Source organism: Tauraco erythrolophus, chromosome 9, assembly GCF_009769465.1.
Source record: "Tauraco erythrolophus isolate bTauEry1 chromosome 9, bTauEry1.pri, whole genome shotgun sequence".
Taxonomy (NCBI): domain Eukaryota; kingdom Metazoa; phylum Chordata; class Aves; order Musophagiformes; family Musophagidae; genus Tauraco; species Tauraco erythrolophus.
The window spans coordinates 6,555,521-6,574,953 of NC_141473.1; the positions used below are offsets into that span (position 1 = coordinate 6,555,521).

The 19,433-nt window shown below is 40.2% G+C and overlaps 1 protein-coding gene across 5 annotated transcripts; it reads left to right on the forward strand.

The window, feature by feature from the left end:
- Positions 1-72: 72 nt before the first annotated feature.
- MCMBP (minichromosome maintenance complex binding protein) lies at positions 73-18,182 on the forward strand. 5 transcript variants are annotated; one of them, XM_086616612.1, is made up of 16 exons: positions 73-213; positions 1,051-1,136; positions 2,791-2,931; positions 4,023-4,064; positions 4,549-4,650; positions 6,053-6,188; positions 7,608-7,759; positions 8,486-8,586; positions 10,676-10,872; positions 11,641-11,764; positions 13,388-13,505; positions 14,175-14,340; positions 15,590-15,723; positions 16,679-16,843; positions 17,257-17,345; positions 17,645-18,182. In XM_086616612.1, the coding sequence occupies exons 1-16, from the start codon at positions 156-158 to the stop codon at positions 17,769-17,771; spliced, it is 1,938 nt and encodes a 645-aa protein (XP_086472738.1). In that variant the 5' UTR covers positions 73-155; the 3' UTR covers positions 17,772-18,182. The 5 variants fall into 5 exon arrangements, with proteins under 5 accessions (XP_086472738.1, XP_086472736.1, XP_086472739.1 ...); XM_086616610.1 differs by having other exon boundaries at positions 4,549-4,673; positions 6,064-6,182; positions 10,676-10,845; positions 17,645-18,181; XM_086616613.1 differs by having other exon boundaries at positions 10,676-10,845; positions 17,645-18,181.
- The last annotated feature ends 1,251 nt before the right edge of the window (positions 18,183-19,433 follow it).

Consider the following 19,433-nt stretch of genomic DNA (forward strand, 5'->3'; position numbering starts at 1 on the left):
CTAGTGGCGCCGCCATTGCTGCAGGAAGAGGAGGAGGAGGAGGAGGGCGGAAGTAGGGAGCCGCTGTGCTGGGTTTGCGGGCGGGAGTTGGCGGGTGAAGGGTGTCGGCAGTCCCCTGCCTGCCCTCGTCCCCCGCGGCGAGGCTCGCCCTCGCCATGCCGTGCGTGGCCGACTGGCTCAACAACCCCTTCGGCATCGTGCAGGGCATCTTCGGTGAGTGCGGGCCGGGCGCGGCCGGATCCTCTCCGCAGCCACACGGCCGCGCTGAAGGCGCCCGGAACCGCGCGGCGGCCGGCAGGGGCTTTCCCTCACGGGGTGGCGGCGGGCGAGCGGCGAGCCCTGCCGGAGCGGCGAGGCCCGGGGAAGCGGGGAGTTGAGGAGCGCTTGGGTGGACTGGGTGGACCGGGCGGCCGCTTCCTCCTTCCCGCTGGGAGCGGGCGGGAGCCGCGTTCCCGAGGCCTCCGAGGGGGCGTGCGGCCGTCGCCGGCGGCTGAGGGTCCTGTCCTGGAGCCGTGCTGGTACCTCACGCCCGGGCAGCGAGGTCTGCGTCGGCCTGGGGGGCCGGTTAGAGGGAGAGAAGAGGAAAAAAAAGAAAAAAAAAAAAAAAAGGAAAACAAAGCATATTTTGGATTTTAGGAACAGTGTGTACTGGCTACGTGGATTACCGATCAGTGGTGATGTTAGCAGTGCTGTCAGCTGGAGCTGTGTCAGTGCTGGGCTTGATCCGGACTGAAACCACGTTGAAACAAAAATTTCCGCAGCGAACATACAGCAGAAAGCGATGCCTCACCTCCTCCGCCGTCTAGCTGGGTGTATTGCAGTGCTTCAGGGCGCTTCCTTGCGTCCAGGAGTGACGGTGTTCGGCTCAGTTTGCCTGAAAGAGTGTAAAATGGGAAGTCAGTGTGATTATAAGAGCCATAAAGTAGTCTGAAATCCAGTTGTTTGCCCAGAATCGAAGTAAATGTTTAAATTGTTTACTGTGTTAGGAGAATGCTGAATAGAAGTCTGTTATGTGATGCTAATACGCACGTAAATGTGTTTCGTTTGTAGCCCAAAATGTTCCGAACTCCGATTGGGAAAAGAAGGTAACTGAATACTTCAAAGAGAAATTAAAAGAAAATAATGCTACTAACTGGGTAAGACTGTTTTCTTCTTTCAGAGTTATGCCATTCTGAAGTTTCATTCTTTTTACCTTTCAGGCGTTTTTGAGAAGCTGTTCCATTTCATGCTAAGTACACTTCTGAATTCTAGGCCTAGACTTTCTGATGCGTTACTTACATCTCAGTTGCTTTCATCTTTGTGTAAAGCAAAGATGTAAAATCCTGACTGAAACCGGAGAAACTGATCCACTTGACTTCAGCGTGCCATTTTGCCTTGACCCATAACTGTAGTACAATCCAGCAGACAGCAGAAGCTGTCAGATACTCTCCTTTTTGGAAGTGTTAGTGCCTGCCCCATCTGCTGGGAGCCTGCAGGAGGTGTTTGTACACCACAAATTTCTGAACTGCTGCTTATAAACCCCCTTCTCTTTTCAGCATTTTATCATAATGCTGCAGACTTTGTGGGGGTTGAAGAAATAGCTGCTTGGGCTTTCAGGTTTGAGGAGAAAATAATTTCTGCCAAAACTGTGCCTTATTGGGCTAGATCGCGCCTGATTTTGGCAGTTTAGCAAGGAAGCTTTGCTTTGGGTTTGAAAATAAAGCATACACGCTTGAGTTCAAAAGGTGATTGTTTTTCTAAAAGTTTGGCAAAAACAGCATCTACTAAACACTACTAATTGGATTAGAAAGTTTTATTTCAAATCTGTTCTATTTATAGCTAAAAAACCCAAATGAAAGTGCTTCATTTGGTTTTTTTCTTCCTCTGTCAGTGAAAGTATTCTGTATTTAAGTTTTCAGTTACAGTTTAAATTGAAGTGTAGGTGGCAAAATTGTGTTGAAGTTACAGCGTTAGAAGGATTCGCAAGCAAATTTTCTTACATGACATAAACATGAGGGAATATACATTTGTTTATTAAAATACCATTTCCTATAGGGCAGCTTCTGTTTTTTTGTTGTATTTTAATGTTGGATGTGGGTTTTTTAACAAAGAGTTCATCTCCAAAATCAGAAAACTCTATTCTTGTTGCAAGTCTCAATATTTCAAGTTACACCACATGCCTAGGCATTGATTTTTTTATTTTTTTTCCCTTCTGTTTTTTCGTTGTCATGTAAACATACATGAAAAAGACTCCCCTGATGTGGACTGGAAATTAACATACAGGTTTTCCATGTCCTTTTGTTGTAAGAAATTGTGCATACGATGGCTGTGGTACCGCTGGTACATAATCCATGGTAAAAGTGCTGTTAAATGGAAATAAAATAAGTATTAAATTATATCGAATACTGCAGCTGCAATAATTCCCAGTTTAAGAGTTAGTTTCAAATGTCGTCGTAGTTTTCATACCGTTTCAATGACCAAAATGCATTTCTTTATAGTCCAGCATCAGGATTGAGAAATAAATGGGACTAGTGGCTTTGGAACTGGAAGAATTTGGGAACTATTGAATGTCTGATAATCGTAACTGTTAGCTGTAATAACTATTGCAGAAACTTCTGGTGTTGGCATCTATACACTCTGTTTCTGTTCTGAAACAGAAAATATTCTATTACCTGATGAGGCACTGAATTGTGAGGCAATTGATTGTGTCAACAGCAATACAGGGCTCAAGGCAAATAAGCAAATACTGGGAGGTACTGGATTTTTGAATGTTATATACTGGTTGTTTAGAATAAGTTCTTTTTTTTATAGGTTCCATCACTGAATGATGTTCCTGTACATTACCTAAAGCCAAACAGCTTAGTAAAATTTCGCTGCATGGTTCAAGATATGTTTGATCCTGAGTTTTACATGGGAGTGTATGAAACAGTTGACCCAAACACAAACGCACGTGTAAGTGAAATACTGATCTATTGTTTTAGTGTTTAGCATTTTCTCCATTCTAGTCTTCGTATTTCCTCTGGTTTCTAAATTAAACCTATGGAGTCTGGGCACTGTCTAATAGAACTCTGTTTATATGACCCTGTCCTGGTTTCAGCTGGGACAGAGTCAGCTCTTCTTTTCAGCAGCCAGAAGAGCTCCGTGTTTTGGTCTCTGAGAAGAACGCTGACAGTGCACTGATGTTTATAGTTGGCACTGAGGCCTCAAGGACTTTACAGCTGCCGTGTTCTTGCCAGTGTGCAGGAGCACAAGAGGATAGGGGGGAGCGTAGCTGGGATGGAGGGTCCACAACTCTCCTTATGATTTGTGCTTAGGCTGAGGATTGAGGGCCAAACTGGCCAATTAGTATTCCGTATCATGCAGCATCATGCCCAGTATAAAAGTGAGGGACAGTCGGAAAGAAGGGCCTTTGCTCTTCTGGGACTGTCACTCTCAGAGTGCTCTCTCTGTCTCGCTCTCTATTTTCGGGCCTCTCGCTCTCCCGGGATTGCGGTATCGGGATTTATCTGTTTTGGGATCATTAGTTCAGGATGAGATGGGCCTTGGTCGAGGGGTGGTGAGCAATTACACCGTGCATCACTCGTTCGTATATATTTGTCATTGCACATATATGTATATATTCATATATTAGTAGCAGTAGTATTAAATTGTTATTATCTCACAAGCGTCTCTCCCTTTTCTCCTTTAATTCCCTTCCCCATCCCCGGGGGGGGGGAGGGTGAGCGAGCGGCTGTGAGGAGTTTAGTTGCCGGAGTGGCCTAAACCACGACGTCCTTTGTGGCGCCCAACGTGGCGATAACGACAGATAATTAAACATATATTCAGGAGACGTTGCAACAGATTCAGACCTAAACCACGACAGACTCGAATGACGTCACGTCACTTCTTAGCTTTTTGTTGGGGAATAAAAATGACTAAAGTAGTGAAAGCTTCAGCAGTATGTCTTGGAAGGGCTTCAGACTAGAATGATTTTGATGTAAGTAATTCATATTCAGGATGCTGTCAGAAACAGAATGACTGCATTGCCTTTTCCTTCTTGACAGGTTTTGCATTTTGGTAAATACAGAGATGTGGCGGAATGTGGGGTAAGTTGTACAAGTTACACAAATTTTGAAATGAAAATTAGACAGAAAGATGCAGTTTATAAATGCAGTGTAGCTTATTTGGTACTTGCCAGTGCATTCCTGGAGGTACTGCTCGTAAAATACAAAATTAATCTCAGTTTTGGAAAACAGTATTCTTAACTGCTTATGGGCATTCTAAGTTCAGCAGGCTTCCAGCCTGTTGTAGTTAGAATTTGTTTTGCTTGAGGAGGAACTGCTCTTGATCTTGAAAATTTCTGCTATGGAAAACAATTCACTTTTGGTCACATGGTGCTTAGATTCAAAACATTACAGGTATAGACTGGTTGGATTCACTGTTCCATGAGTATGTAGCCTCGTTTGTTGTAACTTCTGGCTGAGTAACTGAATCTGTGGGATTAGTTTAAAAACAAAACAAAACAAAAAAAAAAAACAAACAAAGAAAACTCTGATCAGATCTTTAACAAAATTTCTGTTGGTATTCTAGCCTCAGCAGGAAATTGATTTGAACTCCTCACAAACAGTCACCTCGGAGAGACAGACTTTCTACTGCGTTCCAGTGCCTGGCGAATCAGCGTGGGTGAAAGAAATATCTTTTTTGACCTGGCTAGTGTCCTGTTATCCAAACAGTGATTGCCAACTGATGCGTTAGATTTAAGGGAATAAGTTTATTTAAAGTTTCTTTTATTTGAGCGAATCAGGAGAGGTGGTAGGTGTAGAAAAAGTAAAAAGCAAAAATTGGTGGTGTGCTCTATGCACAAAGAGGATGAAAATGAATTTAGGAGCATTGAGATTTTCCTGTCTGCTCAGGAGGGTCTTGAAAGTTTCTGTTAATTTCTATTTGCAGATGTTTAGAAAATGAGAAATTTCAGCTGAGCCATGGGTGTTTCGTTGGCATTTTCCAATTAAATCAGGACATTGTTATGTAGTGAGAGTCTCTTACAAGAACCTATAAGAACACCTGTAGCTAAAATAGTAAGAGAATAATTCCTGGAAAATTGGAAGTATTGTGGTTTTAAAAGTTTGATCACAGTACGTAATTTTCTCAATGAGTACAGGAAATGTTTTGGGGAGACAAATCATCTTTAGTTTCTCCTAGTGAACAGAAGTTGAATTGTCTGAGTGGAATGGATACAGGATGCTTCTTTTAACACCTTTTTGGAATTTTATATCCTCTTCTCCAAGGGAGTGGGAGAAAGGTCTAGAAAACAAGATACGTTGCATTTTGTAAAAAGATAAGAATTTGATGGTAAATCTGTAATAATTTGATATTTCATGTTTTGAGTACCGAATTTAAGAAAACTGCTACTTGTCTTTGACACAGAATGCCAATGCAATTTTAAGCTAACACAATTTTTGTAACAAAATGACTGATAAGAGTTAGTCTTTGAATGAAGCTTACAGCAAAATATGGAAATTTAAAGTGATCCAGACTATTATGAAAATACTGAATGTGATTTCAGTATTTATCCATCACGCTAAGAAAAGGAAAAATGTGTTGGCTTTTTCAAAATTCATTTACAAGTGTGGTATTGCCAGTATCTTACAATTATGTAAGTGTTTTGTGTGTGTTTCTTTTTAAAATAAAGATAATTACTGTATCATATAGCACATCTTTAAACATTATAATATCTGTTCTTTAGGGTTGAGATGCAGGAGGGAAAAAGTTCTTTAGATTTGGAGTTGTGTCTGACCACAAGCATGTTCTCTAGGCGTAAATAAACCCCCTTTGTTAGAGATGGATAGTAGAGTAGTACTCAGTGGGTTTTAGCTTCTGTTTTCAGCAGAGCAATGAGTGCTGTACAATTCTTCAGCAGGTTATGTGTGTATCTTAAGAGGTGATGTCTAGATAACAATTTAAATCATTATTTTAATGTCTTGCTCAAAATAGGATAATAGCATTTTGTTTAAAAAAAAAAAAAGAAAAAAAAACTAACTTTGCCTGAATTTTCTCAATCAAGCCTGTGGTTGTCCTTAATCCTCAATTTTACGCATATATTAGCGCAAGCCAAGCTCGAGTTAGTCCTTCAACATCCTACACACCAAGTCGCCACAAGAGGAGCTATGAGGAAGATGAGGATATGGATCTACACCCATCTAAACAGAAAGAACAACATATGGGTAATAGTTGTTGTTGATTAATAGTTATTGTGGTACCTTTCTAGAATTTGCAGAAATTTCATTTTCAAAAATTAAAATATTTACAATTGTCTGAATCAGGAGTGTTGATACAGCCCTCGTAACTGATTTGGTGGTTTTGTTGAAGTCATCAGTGGTTTAAATTGGAATGGTGTGGGAGAGCCTATGGTGTAGCATGTTGTGTGTATATTGTATGACTTGATATTTCCTTCTAGAGTCAATTCTGAAAATTCATGTTTTCACAGCAGCACTTGTGTATTGCCTTTTTTGTGTAACAGCATATAAACTATTTGTAGCAGCAGGATGAAACTCAGGAGTTCTTGTTCAATTTCTCACTCTATTGCAGATTTTATGATCATCTGGGGGAAATCTTGTAATCCTGCCTCTCCCACACTCTGTGTGGATGTCAGTGTGTAAACTGAAGCTGAGCTACATGTCAGTTAGGTGCTGCTTAGCTACAAGCAGTAGTATATCACTAAAAAATGTCTTCCAGCCTTACCTTTTTTTTAACGTGAGATTTACGAATCCAGCTGCGTAAGGGAACCACGTTAATACCAGACACCTGTAGCATCCTGAGGAAAGCTACTAAACCTTTTAAGAGAAGGATGTTTCCAACACTAGCAGTGTTCAGATGGCGTGCAGTTCTTGCTTATGTGGTAATCAGTCTGTCAACTAGTTGGTTTAACGCTCTTCTGTGGAGATGCCACTGGCATGGGAGTTTTCTTGGAGATTTTGGCAGGTTTTCTTTTGAACAAGAGAAAGTGGTCAGCTTAAAATTGTCAGTCCTGTTAAAGCAAAAAAAAAATTTAAAAGCTATTGCTTTCTTTTTTATGGTGTTACATGTCTATCAGGTTCATTATCTGAAATCAGGCTTTTCTTTTTGCATTCTTACCAGTTTGCAAATGTTTTATTAGGTATCTTAGACTGTTTTGTCTTCATACTCGGACTGATCAGTTATTGAATAGATGTTTATAGCTTTATCACTGAAAATCTACAGAGATTTTTAATGTAAACTGTTTTGTTGATGCATACTCTTACCTTTAAGAACTATCTAGTGTTTTGACCATGAGGTGCAGGAAAATATTACCTTCGCAGCCCTACTGCATTTAGAAGAAACTCGTTTAAGCATTACATTTTAAAAATCAGATTTGCTGGCCATGTTTGCGTTTCTAAGACACATAGATCTTTACCAGTACTCATGTTCATGCTTATCTTGATGATATGAAATACACATTTGTGAGACTTTTCTATTCTGAGTAAGAGTATCTTGTGTCAAATACATTGCTTTATTAAATATTTTTGTCTCAAACATCTTGTTAAATTAGTTTAATTCTGTGTTCCTCACTGAAGAAAGTTGTTCACTTTTGCATCTCTGTTTAAAGAGCCTATGACTCCTTTTTTTTTCAGGCAGCGGAGGTGATATCCATGGATGTGTGGAGCCAAAGAGATTAGAAACAGAAGCTTCTGCAGGTCATCATCTCATTGCTCCCAACTGCTCCCCGCCACTTGACTTAAATTTTCCGTTGCCAGGAGAGAAGGGACCAGCATGTCTTGTAAAGGTAAGAAAAGTGGAGAGATGGTAAGCATGGCTGTGGCCTCAGCGAGGCAGATAGAATCCTAAGTCAGAGCGGAAGTAGTTGGTCTTGCATTAGTTTATAGGCAGGGAAACTGTCTTTTGAGTCCAGAGTTTTGTTTCTACAGATAATTCCATTGTTTGTCTTCACTACCACTGTTTGGGAATTGCTGAACTCCCGCAACAGCATTTATTAGAGCTTGTGCATCCTCGCTACACTTAATAAAACGAAAAAATCCCTTACCAAATGCTTATGGGTGTTGCTGACTCCTGGTATTTTGCTTTTAGGATTCATCCTCTCAAGGAAAAAAAAATTGGGACAAGCAAAACGCTACACTACCCATTTTTGTATTATATTTGAAATCGTTTCACTGTTATCCTATATTGACTATGAAATGTCCAGCACACAATTTCTGTGCTGTTAATGTTGAATGCTCTCTTATTCAGCAAATCTTGTTAAATCAGATTAGAATACAGTTGTTTACGTTTGTGTTGCAAAAGAATGCCAATGGGGAAAAAACATGCAGTCACAGAAACTGGTTTTTATGATGTAAGCTTACTGATGCTCTGAGGACTAGAAGGAACCTCTTCACACAGACTCTTCTCAATCTACAGTTGAGTCTCCTGACGTTTCTCCTTTTATCTGTGTTCGTGTGCAGTCCTACATCTGGCCAATCTGCCTCTGCAATTTATGATTTTCTCTTTGTGGCAGGTCTATGAGAGCTGGGATAGCTTCAAAGTCAATGATGTTCTGGAGGTATATGGTATTTTGTCTGTGGATCCCGTGCTGAGCATAGTAAACAACGAAGAGAGGTAAGTCTCCCCTGATGCGCGATCCTGAAATGAAGGAATTCTTTATTTCAATGAGCAAACTATTTTGGCTGTCTCCTTAATACAGAGAGGGAAATGTGTAAATACATAACAGTGATGCTTAGGGAGGTGAATTTTGTTGTTTAAAAAAAAAAAAACCTTGATGTGGAAAGCGTTAGATCCACTGTCCTGTAAACTGAAGTCCAATACACTCTCATAAGTTCTTACCCTTGAATACACAGAGATCACAGAACGGTTTGGGTTGGAAGCGACCTCAGACATCATCTGGTTCCAAACCCCCTGCCATGGGCAGGGAAACCCTCCACTACACCAGATTGCCCAAAGCCTCATCCAGCCTGGCCTTGAACACTTCCAGGGCTGAGGCATCCACAACTTCTCTGGGCAACCTGTTCCAGTGCTTCATCACCCTCAATGTCAAAAATTTCTTCCTTATATCTAATCTAAATCTCCCCTTTTTCAGTTTAAAGCCATTGCCCCTTGTCCTATCACTACACATGTGTTTTTAGGTTGTTACACAGTCTATAAAGCAGAAAGTGCTCTATAGCTAAATGTTTTTTACTCTTTCATGCCTATTAAAATTTCACTGAGTGAGTGAAGAGTGAACAAAGCTTTCGTATAAGCTTTAAAATTATAAAACGTCCTTTTGAAATAATTTCTAAGTCCATGAAAGTTGTGACCATAAACAATTCTGAAGAATATTAAAAAAAAAAGTTTACATGTCTGCATGGAGCATGAAAGTGACCAAAGTGAGTAAAAATTGGGTTGTGGTTTTTTTTTCTTAAGATCATTTTATCATCACATTACACCACTGATAGAAACTTCCGTTTTCACCTACTGTTTTGCAATTACTTGCTCGACAAAATACAAACTAATTGAGAAGGATGCAAGAAGTCAATTTTTAAAATAAAACTGTTGACCGAGGTACTGCTGGTCTGGAACTATGGCACTTTAGATTATTTCTCTTGGTGACTTGTTTTTTCTGATAAGTACAATATGGAGAGTGTGGTTTGAATTCTTTATAGTGCCAACTTCTTCCAAGTTTACTCAGCCTGGTCAGCTGCTTCTGGTTATCATATCTCTGGCAGCTGATCCCAGACTGACAGCTCAGTTGGTCTGTCTTAGGTTGTTTTTTTTGCCCTGCGTGTCATTCTATCACAAATAGACAAAACGATGGCATCTAGCAACATTTTGAGTGCAAACAAAAGAAGTTTCTTCTAATGGAAAGAGTAGATAGTCTGTTGGTGGACTGCAGAAGAGACTTTGAAGTTATGAAGTCTTTCAGCTTTTAAAACCAGTAAAAGTTGATTAAATTTGCACTAAACTTTACTATCATCTGATATAGTCACTTCAGGGATTTTAGTTTCTACATAACAAATGAAAAGCACCTGGAAAGAATTTTGTAAGGCATCAGCAGGGAGAGCAAAGCTTAGATATTTGAACTTTCAGTTTAAGAGGTGATACTGTAAAGTTTGAGCTGAGGTACATTAGGATTTATTTACTCGGGGGTTTTTTTGGTTTTGTTTTTTTTTTTTTTTTTTTTTTACTCAGCGAGTGTGACTGTCCAGAAGATTTTGTTGTCAGGCTCTGGAACCTGTTGGAATATGAAAATCTCACATGTGCATACACAGACAAGTGTAATAAATCATTACATTATTTTCTTAAAAGTTACTGTTTAGACTTCATTCAGTACATGCTGGACAGAACAGTGTGTAACATTTTATTTAAAGCTACATCTTATTAAATGGTGCAGCAAATAATAAATGAGGTTTGGTTTGGGGGTTGGTTTTTTTTTTTCAGAAAAGTAAGATTTGATTACTTTCTGCAAATAATAGAATCCACATTTTTTTGGTCAAGCATGCTTTGGCATTTCTATATTGCTATTTAATTGTGATTTAGTGTTTATAAAAATCATGAAGAAGGTAGTTTGATTATGGGAGGAGTTACCAGGAGCTGGGAGCGGATGTTGTTTGTTCCAACGTGCTCTGTGGCCTGCTTCCAGCCACTCACAGTCAGATGGAGGGAAGTTTGTGTGGAATGCTTCTAAGTTCCGTTGGGCTGTGCCCTTTCCTAGGGACAGCTCAGCCCTCGATCCTATGGAGTGTATGGACACAGCAGAAGAACAGAGAGTACACAGTCCTCCAGCCTCATTAGTCCCCAGAATCCATGTGATTTTGGCACAGAAATTACAACACATTAACCCCTTACTGCCTGCCTGCCTTAATGAAGAGGAGAGTAAAACCTGTGAGTATCTGAACTTGACTTCTCTGTGTACACGTAAACGTGCAGTTTCCTGGTCTGGGTGAACAAATACTACTTTGCTCAGAGACAAACGCATTGATGGCAGGGTTTGGATTTAAATCTTGTTAAATGGAGGGGACCATTCAACACTGCAGAACTGGACAAGATGCACGTGCTTGTGTTTGTCATGCTTATATGTTTATTTTTCTGAAATAAACATGATTTGTATGAAACTTGGTTTTGCATTCTACGTGCCCAAGGGTTTTACCAAGTTGTTCAGCCACAAGATTTTATTTGTTTTCAAATGGAATAATGAATTGCTGGAAAATTACATTGCCAATTTACTATGACAGTGAAAATAAGAAACATAGTGACAGCATGAAGAATCACAATGCTGTGAAGAAGATAGGACAGTTCTGGTTTTAAGAACTGCTATTCCTTGTGGCCTATTTGACTATTACTTTTTTATCATTGAATTATTGCATGCAAACCTCTAATTGATATTTATAATTTTCTTCCTTGCATGCCTTGTGTTTGCTGTCCTGAGCTGTACTACATGTAAACGGGTTTTTTTCTGCCTTTAATATAGTACAGATAGGCTATCAATTTTAGAAATTTATGCAAAGCCAGTGATTACTCAGTTGGAAAACCAGAGAATGCTTGTTTGTTTTTCCTAGACTGCTTTGGAGTAACCATTTTTCTTCATCAAACTGTAATGGAAAGTAAGGTTTATATAGAGAGAAGAGGGTGAGGAACAGCATGTTTTCTGACATTTGCTGTCTTCTGCTCTTTTGTCAGTTGTTTCTAATTTCATGTCCGAGCTGTCACCAGTGAGAGCAGAGTTGCTTGGGTTCCTCACCCACGCCCTCTTGGGAGACAGTTTGGCTGCTGAGTACCTTATATTGCATCTCATCTCCACAGTGTAAGTATTTAGATAGTTTGAGAATTTATGTATTCATCATATTTTAAAAGAAATCTCCTTTTACAGGGTTCTTCAACACTCTGCGAATAAATGGCAGAAATAGCTTAAATAGTACTCATTCCAGTAGTATTTTGTTCAGCAGCAGTTGTCCTGTCATAATGGACACAGTAAAGAGATTTCATTGTCTGAAATCACAGTAAGTTTTGTTAAAACGCCAGTTTTGTGGCAGTGTATCCTTTCTGTGTTTCTTTGAGAGTTGGACAGAATCTCCAAGATACTAAACAGAGATAGGAAAACCATCTTTTTATCTCTAGCTTCTTTTATTGAACAGGACATGCACTGACTTCTCAAAGACAGCATTTACTAACTGTAGTAATTGTTGTTTAGGTATTAAAAGATACTGAAAGGTCCATTCTGGAAATTTGTTTAATTAAATGTAGACGTATGTTTAATGGGAAGTTCAAGTGACCCTCACTTAGCATGTGATAGAAGGTTACCAGCTGAGCTGGTGCTGTAGCTGAACATGCGTTGTGATCGGTCTTCATGGCTGATTGAAGTGGGTTTTCTTAACGTTCTCTTATGCTGGTTTAAACTGTCACTGGATGAAAGAGCAGCATCCTTTGACTCATTAAAGTTTCAGGTGTGAAACTTCAGACAATATGTTTTGATTGATTAAGCATAGTTGTTAGGCTCAAAGTTGGTTTTAGTCAATTTTCAAAATGAAAATGGATTCCAATTGCTTTAAAAAAAATAATCATTTCTTGGTAAATAAACTGCTTGTTTTCAAAAATTCCATTCTGCTACGAAGTGAATAATACACCACCTACTTGCTTAACAGAAGTGTTTGCAGAGCTGTGACTGGACTCAGCATCTTACCTTTCTCATACTTGCAACTGACGTGTGAAAAGCAGTAAGATGTTTCTCAGCCTCAGTGAGGCAGGTGGTATGAGCATAGATCCAGTCATAATGCCATGACTGCATAATCATGAGCTGACAAGATTTATGATGGGTTTGAGTTTATGGTGTGCCCTGAACCCGTGTCCCCACGTCAGTGTGAGTACTTCAGTATGAGTATGCAGGTTTTGTTTGGTTTTCTTTTTTATTCTGTGCACACTTTGTTCTTTCTGGAGGGACTGTGAATGCTCTAACACTTAGACTAGAAAGTGTTTTCTCTCTTGGCTGATATCACAAAAAAGTTGAAATTTGTCAAGAATAGGGAGAAGATACACAGTAAGAAGAGGGAGAGGAAAGCTGAGGGCGGGTAAAGGAAATGAACAAGCATGATAAGCAGGGAAATTGAGATTGGACAATGAGAAAGGAAAAGGATGAAGAAGTATGTTTACTGAGTAACAATAGAGCACAAGGAGAACAGAACGTCTAGAAGGCACATTGCAAGATCTCAAGCTTTTTGCTCAATGCTGCAGAGCCTTCCACAGCAGCCTTTGGGCTAACTTAGCTCCTGGGACTCTGGAGGAGGAAGAAAACATGGCTGCTGTTTTTGTAGGTATTAGCATTGACATTCTGCTGGCTATCAGAGAACACTGCACAACGCTCAAACTGATTGAGAGCTGTGTTCACCGTGTTAATCAGGTGCTTGCCTGACCTGTGTTATTTTTTGTTTAGTTATGCAAGACGAGATGTGCTTCCTCTGGGAAAATTCACAGTCAACTTGAGCGGATGTCCAAGAAACAGCATCTTCACAGAGCACATATACCGCATCATTCAGCAGCTTGTTCCAGCAGTAAGGATGATGGCATTATAGTGCTTTAACATTTCTCATGGCAGATGTTGGACTAACTGTTCCAACCAAACAAATAACACTTTTGTTAAAGGCAGGCTTCTTAAATAAAGGCTCCTGCTACCCTTGTAGAGAGCAGATAAAAATGGAGATAAACAGCTTTCCTGTCAGTTGAAGTCTCTATTTACCTAGTCATCTAGGATGAGTATGGAATAAAATCATATCCCCATAGGTGTTAAACTGACAGATGCTGCATATTTTATTTTGTCTTTCTGGATTGATATGTTTAGACATTTAGGTCATTTAATTATCATCTTATTACTGTTTATCCCAAAATTTGTGGATGCTGTTCTGCAGAAAATTCATAGCAATTAAATTTGGGATCCTACTAACTGTATTACTGCAATAAATCATTTGTTGTTTGTTTGCTCATCCTAGGTGTGCAATACAGGTGACAGGAGTTCTTAACAGCATTAGTTTCCTTTGAGAAATTTTTTTTTAGGTATTTAGCATTTGAACATTTGAGATAAAAAGTGTGTTCTATATTGTGGTAACAAGTTTTGTTTTACTTACTATGGAGGTTCAGAGTTACAGCTCTTGCTAAAGGAAGTAGTTTTCACTAGGGAAGCTGGAGAAGAGGAAATTTGCTGAGTGTTTCTTTTCTCATTGCAGTCCTACTGCCTGCAAATGACCATTGAAAACATGAACCAGTCACGATTTATCCCACACAAAGACTACACCGCCAATCGCTTAGTCAGTGGAGTGTTGCAGCTTGCCAGCAACACTTCCCTTGTAGTGGATGAGACTCAGCTTGAGCAGGGACAGCTTGACACAACAGGTAAACCTGGAAGGTTAAAAGTCGGTAAGATAGTGATGCTAATTGTGTCCCAGGGCTAGCTTTCTAGTACAAAACTGTTCATGGTTTCCATATCCTATTTCATTGCTTGAGCTAGCTTCCTGCTAGTCTGCAGTCTTCTTGGACAACTTACAGCTTGATCACTTGGGTTTTTATTGGTTTTTTTTTTTTTTCCCCCTATTTTACTTTCTGGAAGTTTCTGGTGTTTTGCTCAGAAATACTTGTATTCAGTCAAAATCTCTATCCCAGACCACAAACACTAAGATGGTTCCTTGTTTAGTACAGCTTTGTTTGCATTGTGGAGAGCTCTGGACAGCATCTTTTTCCCTTAGTGGAAAAGGCTGCTAATTTGAATAATTCTTTAGACCAAAATACCTCTGATTCGTTAGAATGACCTTTCACTTTCCCGTGATGGTGAATGCAGAAGTGAGGGAAGCATGTGCTGCTGCCTTACGCTTGAAGCATAAGTATCTTCAGATCTAGTAGTTGGTTTGGAACTCTTGAACGTTACAGCTTGGAGATTTCAAAGGGGAAAATGTCTCAGAAGTAAACTATAACATTAAATTTGCCTTTATTTACAGTATAGTGAATTAACGTTGCTTTGTTAAAGGCAAACCAGTAGATGTGTCATTTGATGCAGTAATTCTGCTGAAGAGAAACTCGAATTGTCAGGTACATGTCAAGATACATACAATTCCAAGAGTTAACCAGTTCGTTTGTCAATTGTTAACTTTCTAGATTTCAAATAACTTCAGTTCCAGGTAGGGCAAGCGACTTCTGTAACAATTTGGCCAAATGATGAGTATGTTTTTCAGCCATTCTGCTCTTGCTGTCCCACCTAACGTGTTCTTTATCCAGCAAGGCGTCTGCCACACACGCCCTAAACTGTTGAATTACACTTTCTGTCAGATAACGGGTGGTGTCCTCTTCTGAGGAAACATTTTTTCTCTGTAAATAGTTACGTGGCTTTGTAGGACCAATGAAAACATCAGCTATTAACACATATACTAGGCCAGATAAAGTTCAGCCTTGAAATCCTTCAGGAATTCTTAATTTTGGTCTTAAGAAATGGTTGTCTGTATATGGAAGACACCATAGACACAAGAAGAAACAGGATGCTCGCAAGAATTTTTCTACCAGGTGCTCATCAAAAACAGATTGGGGAAAAAAAAAAAAGCAGGTCTGGCATTTGTTTAGGTCCAGTTGTCAGAATTTGTTCTTGCTTTTCTAGGTGTACATAATGTGACGGCACTGGGTAATCTGATAACTTGGCAGAAGGTGGATTATGACTTCAATTACCACCAGATGGAATTCCCATGCAATATTAATGTTCTTATCACTTCAGAGGGCCGATCGCTCCTACCGGTATGGCAAGGTGTTCCTGAATTTGGGAAAAAATTGCAGTTGGCAGCTACTTACTTTAAGCATGTGATTCCAGAGGCAAGTGAAGTCAGGAAAACTCTCTTGTGACCAGGGGTGGCTATGATACTGGCATTAGTTCTCACTCATGGCTGCTGCCAGGCCAAGAACCCGTTCAAAGGAAAACCAAGAGATTGACCTTCCTTCCTGCTTGGCTAAACATTACAGGGATAGCAATGCCGTGACTGGAGTTATTAACAGGGATCATAAAATCATAGAACAGTTAGGGTTGGAAGGGATCTTAAAATTCCTCAAGTTCCAACCCCCCTGCCATGGGCAGGGACACCCTCCACTACACCAGGTTGCTCAAAGCCCCATCCAACCTGGCCTTGAACACTCCCAGGGATGGAGCATCCACATCTTCTCTGGGCAACCTGTTCCAGTGCCTCACCACCCTCATTGTAAAAAATGTCATCTTTATCTCTAATCTAAATCTCCCTTTTTGGTTTAAAGCCATTGCCCCTTGTCCTGTCACCACACGCCCTTGCCAAAAGCCCCTCTCCAGCCCACAGCACTGGGTGACGCCTGCGGATACACCGCTGTTCTCACAGCCTCGGTGCAGCACAGGAGTTGCTGAGGTGATGGGCACATGAGTAAAGAGCAACAGATCTGGCACTGACCCTAGAAAAGCGGAGCAGCCTGACCTTACAAACATCTGATCTCTTGCATTCCAGCTGTATGGACTGAGCATTTGCTCCTTTGCCTCCAAGTGAAGCAGATTCCTGCTTGAACAAGGACTTCATGCTGGTTTCCAAAAAGGGAACAGTTAAATATTTAAAGAATGAATTGTCTTATTTTAATTCTGGGAAACAGTGACTTCTGTTGCTTTAGAGATTAAATTAGTCTTGGAATAGAAGAAAATAGGATGTGGAAAGAGATGCTATGTAATTTTCTTTTTCAGTCAGATTGCCAAGTCCACTTACAACCACAGATAATTCCCCCAAATATGGAAGAGTATATCAACAGCCTTCTAACAGCAGTGCTCCCTTCTGTGCTGAACAAGTTCCGAATTTATCTCAGTTTATTGAGGCTGCTGGACTACAGTATATCTGACGAAGTGACCAAGGTATGGAAGACGTCACTAATATGTTTTCAACTGTACGTTCAGACAGGAAGCACCTTAATAGAAAGTTATTGTCCTCTCCCATTGCTCTCCTTGACAGTGATTTTCCTTGAAGTTTTCTAAAAACCAGACAAGCGTTTTCTTGTCCTGAATGTGCCTTCAAGGATTTATACTCTTTGAGTATTTCAGTGTGTACTTTACACGTACTCTGCTTTCTAAAACCCCTTTTAAAAGCAAATTCTTTCCAGATTTGAGAGAGAATTAGCTTACTTTCACTCAGGCTGGCTTCTTGACAGGAACAGGTTGAAATGTTTCTCGGTAGTCCTTACGGTGTTTAGCTCCTTAAAAGCTTATCTTGTAGTGAAGATTTTTTTTTTTTTCTTTCCCCACTTAATTACATGCTGTATTGTTCCCAGGCGGTAGAAGAAGACTTTGTAGAAATGCGCAAGAATGACCCCGAGAGCATAACAGCTGATGATCTGCACAGAACGCTGCTTGTGGCAAGGTGGGTAGCGCTGGTTGTCCCAACTGAGGCCTTCCTAGCAAGCTGGTAACCAAGCGCCGTCAGTGCTCACAGCCTGCAGTTTGGCTGTCGCTGCACGAGGCCGGCTAGCCATCAAAAGGTGGAATCGCCTCTTCCTTTGCTCCTCTTGGCACAGATTCCTAGTTAGGCAAAGTATTTCCTCCTCCTGCTTTCTTCCCATGCTTCCTACTTCTTAAGATACTGAAAGAATCAGTTTTGTACTGAATCAGCTTATCAAACCTGGCGCAGCTCTTGTTTAATGGCTGTTTCTGCTCTTCCAGGTTCCTGTCTCTCAGTGCTGGGCAGACAACGCTGTCAAGAGAGAGGTGGCTGAGAGCCAAGCAACTGGAGGCGTTACGTAAAGCCAGACTCCAGCAGCAAAAGTGTGTTAATGGCAACGAACTTTAATATTTGGTGGATGTCGCTGTGAAAATTTGTCTAATCCTAGAGGGAACCTGTACTAAGATTGGAATATTGTTTATACCAGTTTTTGTAGATAATTTATACAAAAAAGTTACGCATCTCTACCCTTGCAGCCTGAACACGCTTAACTCTGTTCAGCCAGTTAAACATATTTTATGAAATTTTTTTGGAGCCTCTTTTGTAATTGAAAATTGGTAACAAAGACAAATTGTTTGATATTAAACTTTAATACTGAAGTTGCGTAAACTTATTTCCTTTAGTAGTAAGAAAAACTAACCCAGAGCCCTTCAGACACAGCAGTGGTAGGCTCTATTGTGGAATAAGTTTGTGCCATAATTCTCAAAGGGCTGAGTTCTGGAGGATCAGAGCTTCCAGCCAGCCAGCAGCTGCAGCTGAAGGAAGCCCTGACTGCAGTATCCAGAGCTGTGTACTGTTGTTCCATGAGCCAGGGCACGTTGCACTCAGCAGCAGCATAATAGTGCTTGTGTTGTGGTATAAAGAAGTGATTTGATCGTATCCATGACAAGGTTCCAGCATGACATACATCTTTATTGTACTTAGGGAAGACCAAGACTAACTTATCAAATCTCCACACAACTTTTTAAAAAGCCTTGACTGGAGAACTGGTGATACTCATGTACTCATGCAAAACATATCTTACTTTCTACATTACCAGTGATGCAGTGTGTTTAAATTGTTGGAATAATATCAGTTGAGCATTAAGAATGGTCTCCACATACCTTATTCATGCTGTACAGTTTGAGCTGTTTTTTCGGAGGATGGACTGCCCCTACTATGACTTGCAGAACTAGTTTAACACGAGTGGTTTGAGGAGTGAAACATTAAATGGAGTCAGAATAATCCAGAATGACTATGGAGTAGTAAGTGGGGCTGTCCCAGTGGAGCCAGCCTGCAAGTCAGGGATGGAGCCAGTTCTGGAGTTTGCCTAAGTTAATCCTTTTCTGAACAAGAAGAAAGGCTCCTCCTGCCAAATTTCCATTAGTGCTTTCTCATGACTGAGACTGTGAACAGGAAACCCCTCTTTTAACTGTTTTTCACCTATTCTAAATGTTATGTCATTTTTTTGCTGCACAGCCAAGCTGAAACTCTCCTTTTCCATCTCTGCACACTAATAATAATTTGAGTATTTATTATGGTAAACAATTTTTGTGTATCTTAAAGGGCTCAAGTTTCAAATCACAGCTCATTTCTTTCTTTTAACACTGAAATGAAGATCCATGGTTTCATCCAACTCATGCTACTTTCGTACAAGGTCAAGCAACCAAACAAATACTGGAAGAAAAGGAAGTCTCTCTTTGAAAGGCAGCAGTTGGTTTGTAAGATTTTTTCAGTGCTGCTCAGAGGATGGTTTGATGTGCACTTCCAGGGATTATTTGAGACTGCCTCTAGTGTTTCATAAGTACTGGACAATTCACAAACTGATAGGACATGATGCTTTTGGATCAATGAGCCAATGCAGTGCATCAGGATTAGTTTCCAGGAAGATATGCCCCAGACAGTTGACTAAGCCACATTTTTTTGCCAAGTACAGGAGTGACTTTATAGCTATTAGCACTGTGCCCTACAGGATGCTTTGGTCTATACAAATACATAATGACTTCTAAGTTTCTCCTACCAGAATAATGG

Coding starts and splice junctions, on each gene's coding strand:
- MCMBP (XM_086616612.1), top strand. CDS start 156: ATGCCGTGCGTGGCCGACTGGCTCAACAACCCCTTCGGCATCGTGCAG. Junction 7,760..8,485: donor GACCAGCATGTCTTGTAAAG/GTAAGAAAAGTG, acceptor TCTTTGTGGCAG/GTCTATGAGAGCTGGGATAG. Junction 14,341..15,589: donor GGGACAGCTTGACACAACAG/GTAAACCTGGAA, acceptor TTGCTTTTCTAG/GTGTACATAATGTGACGGCA.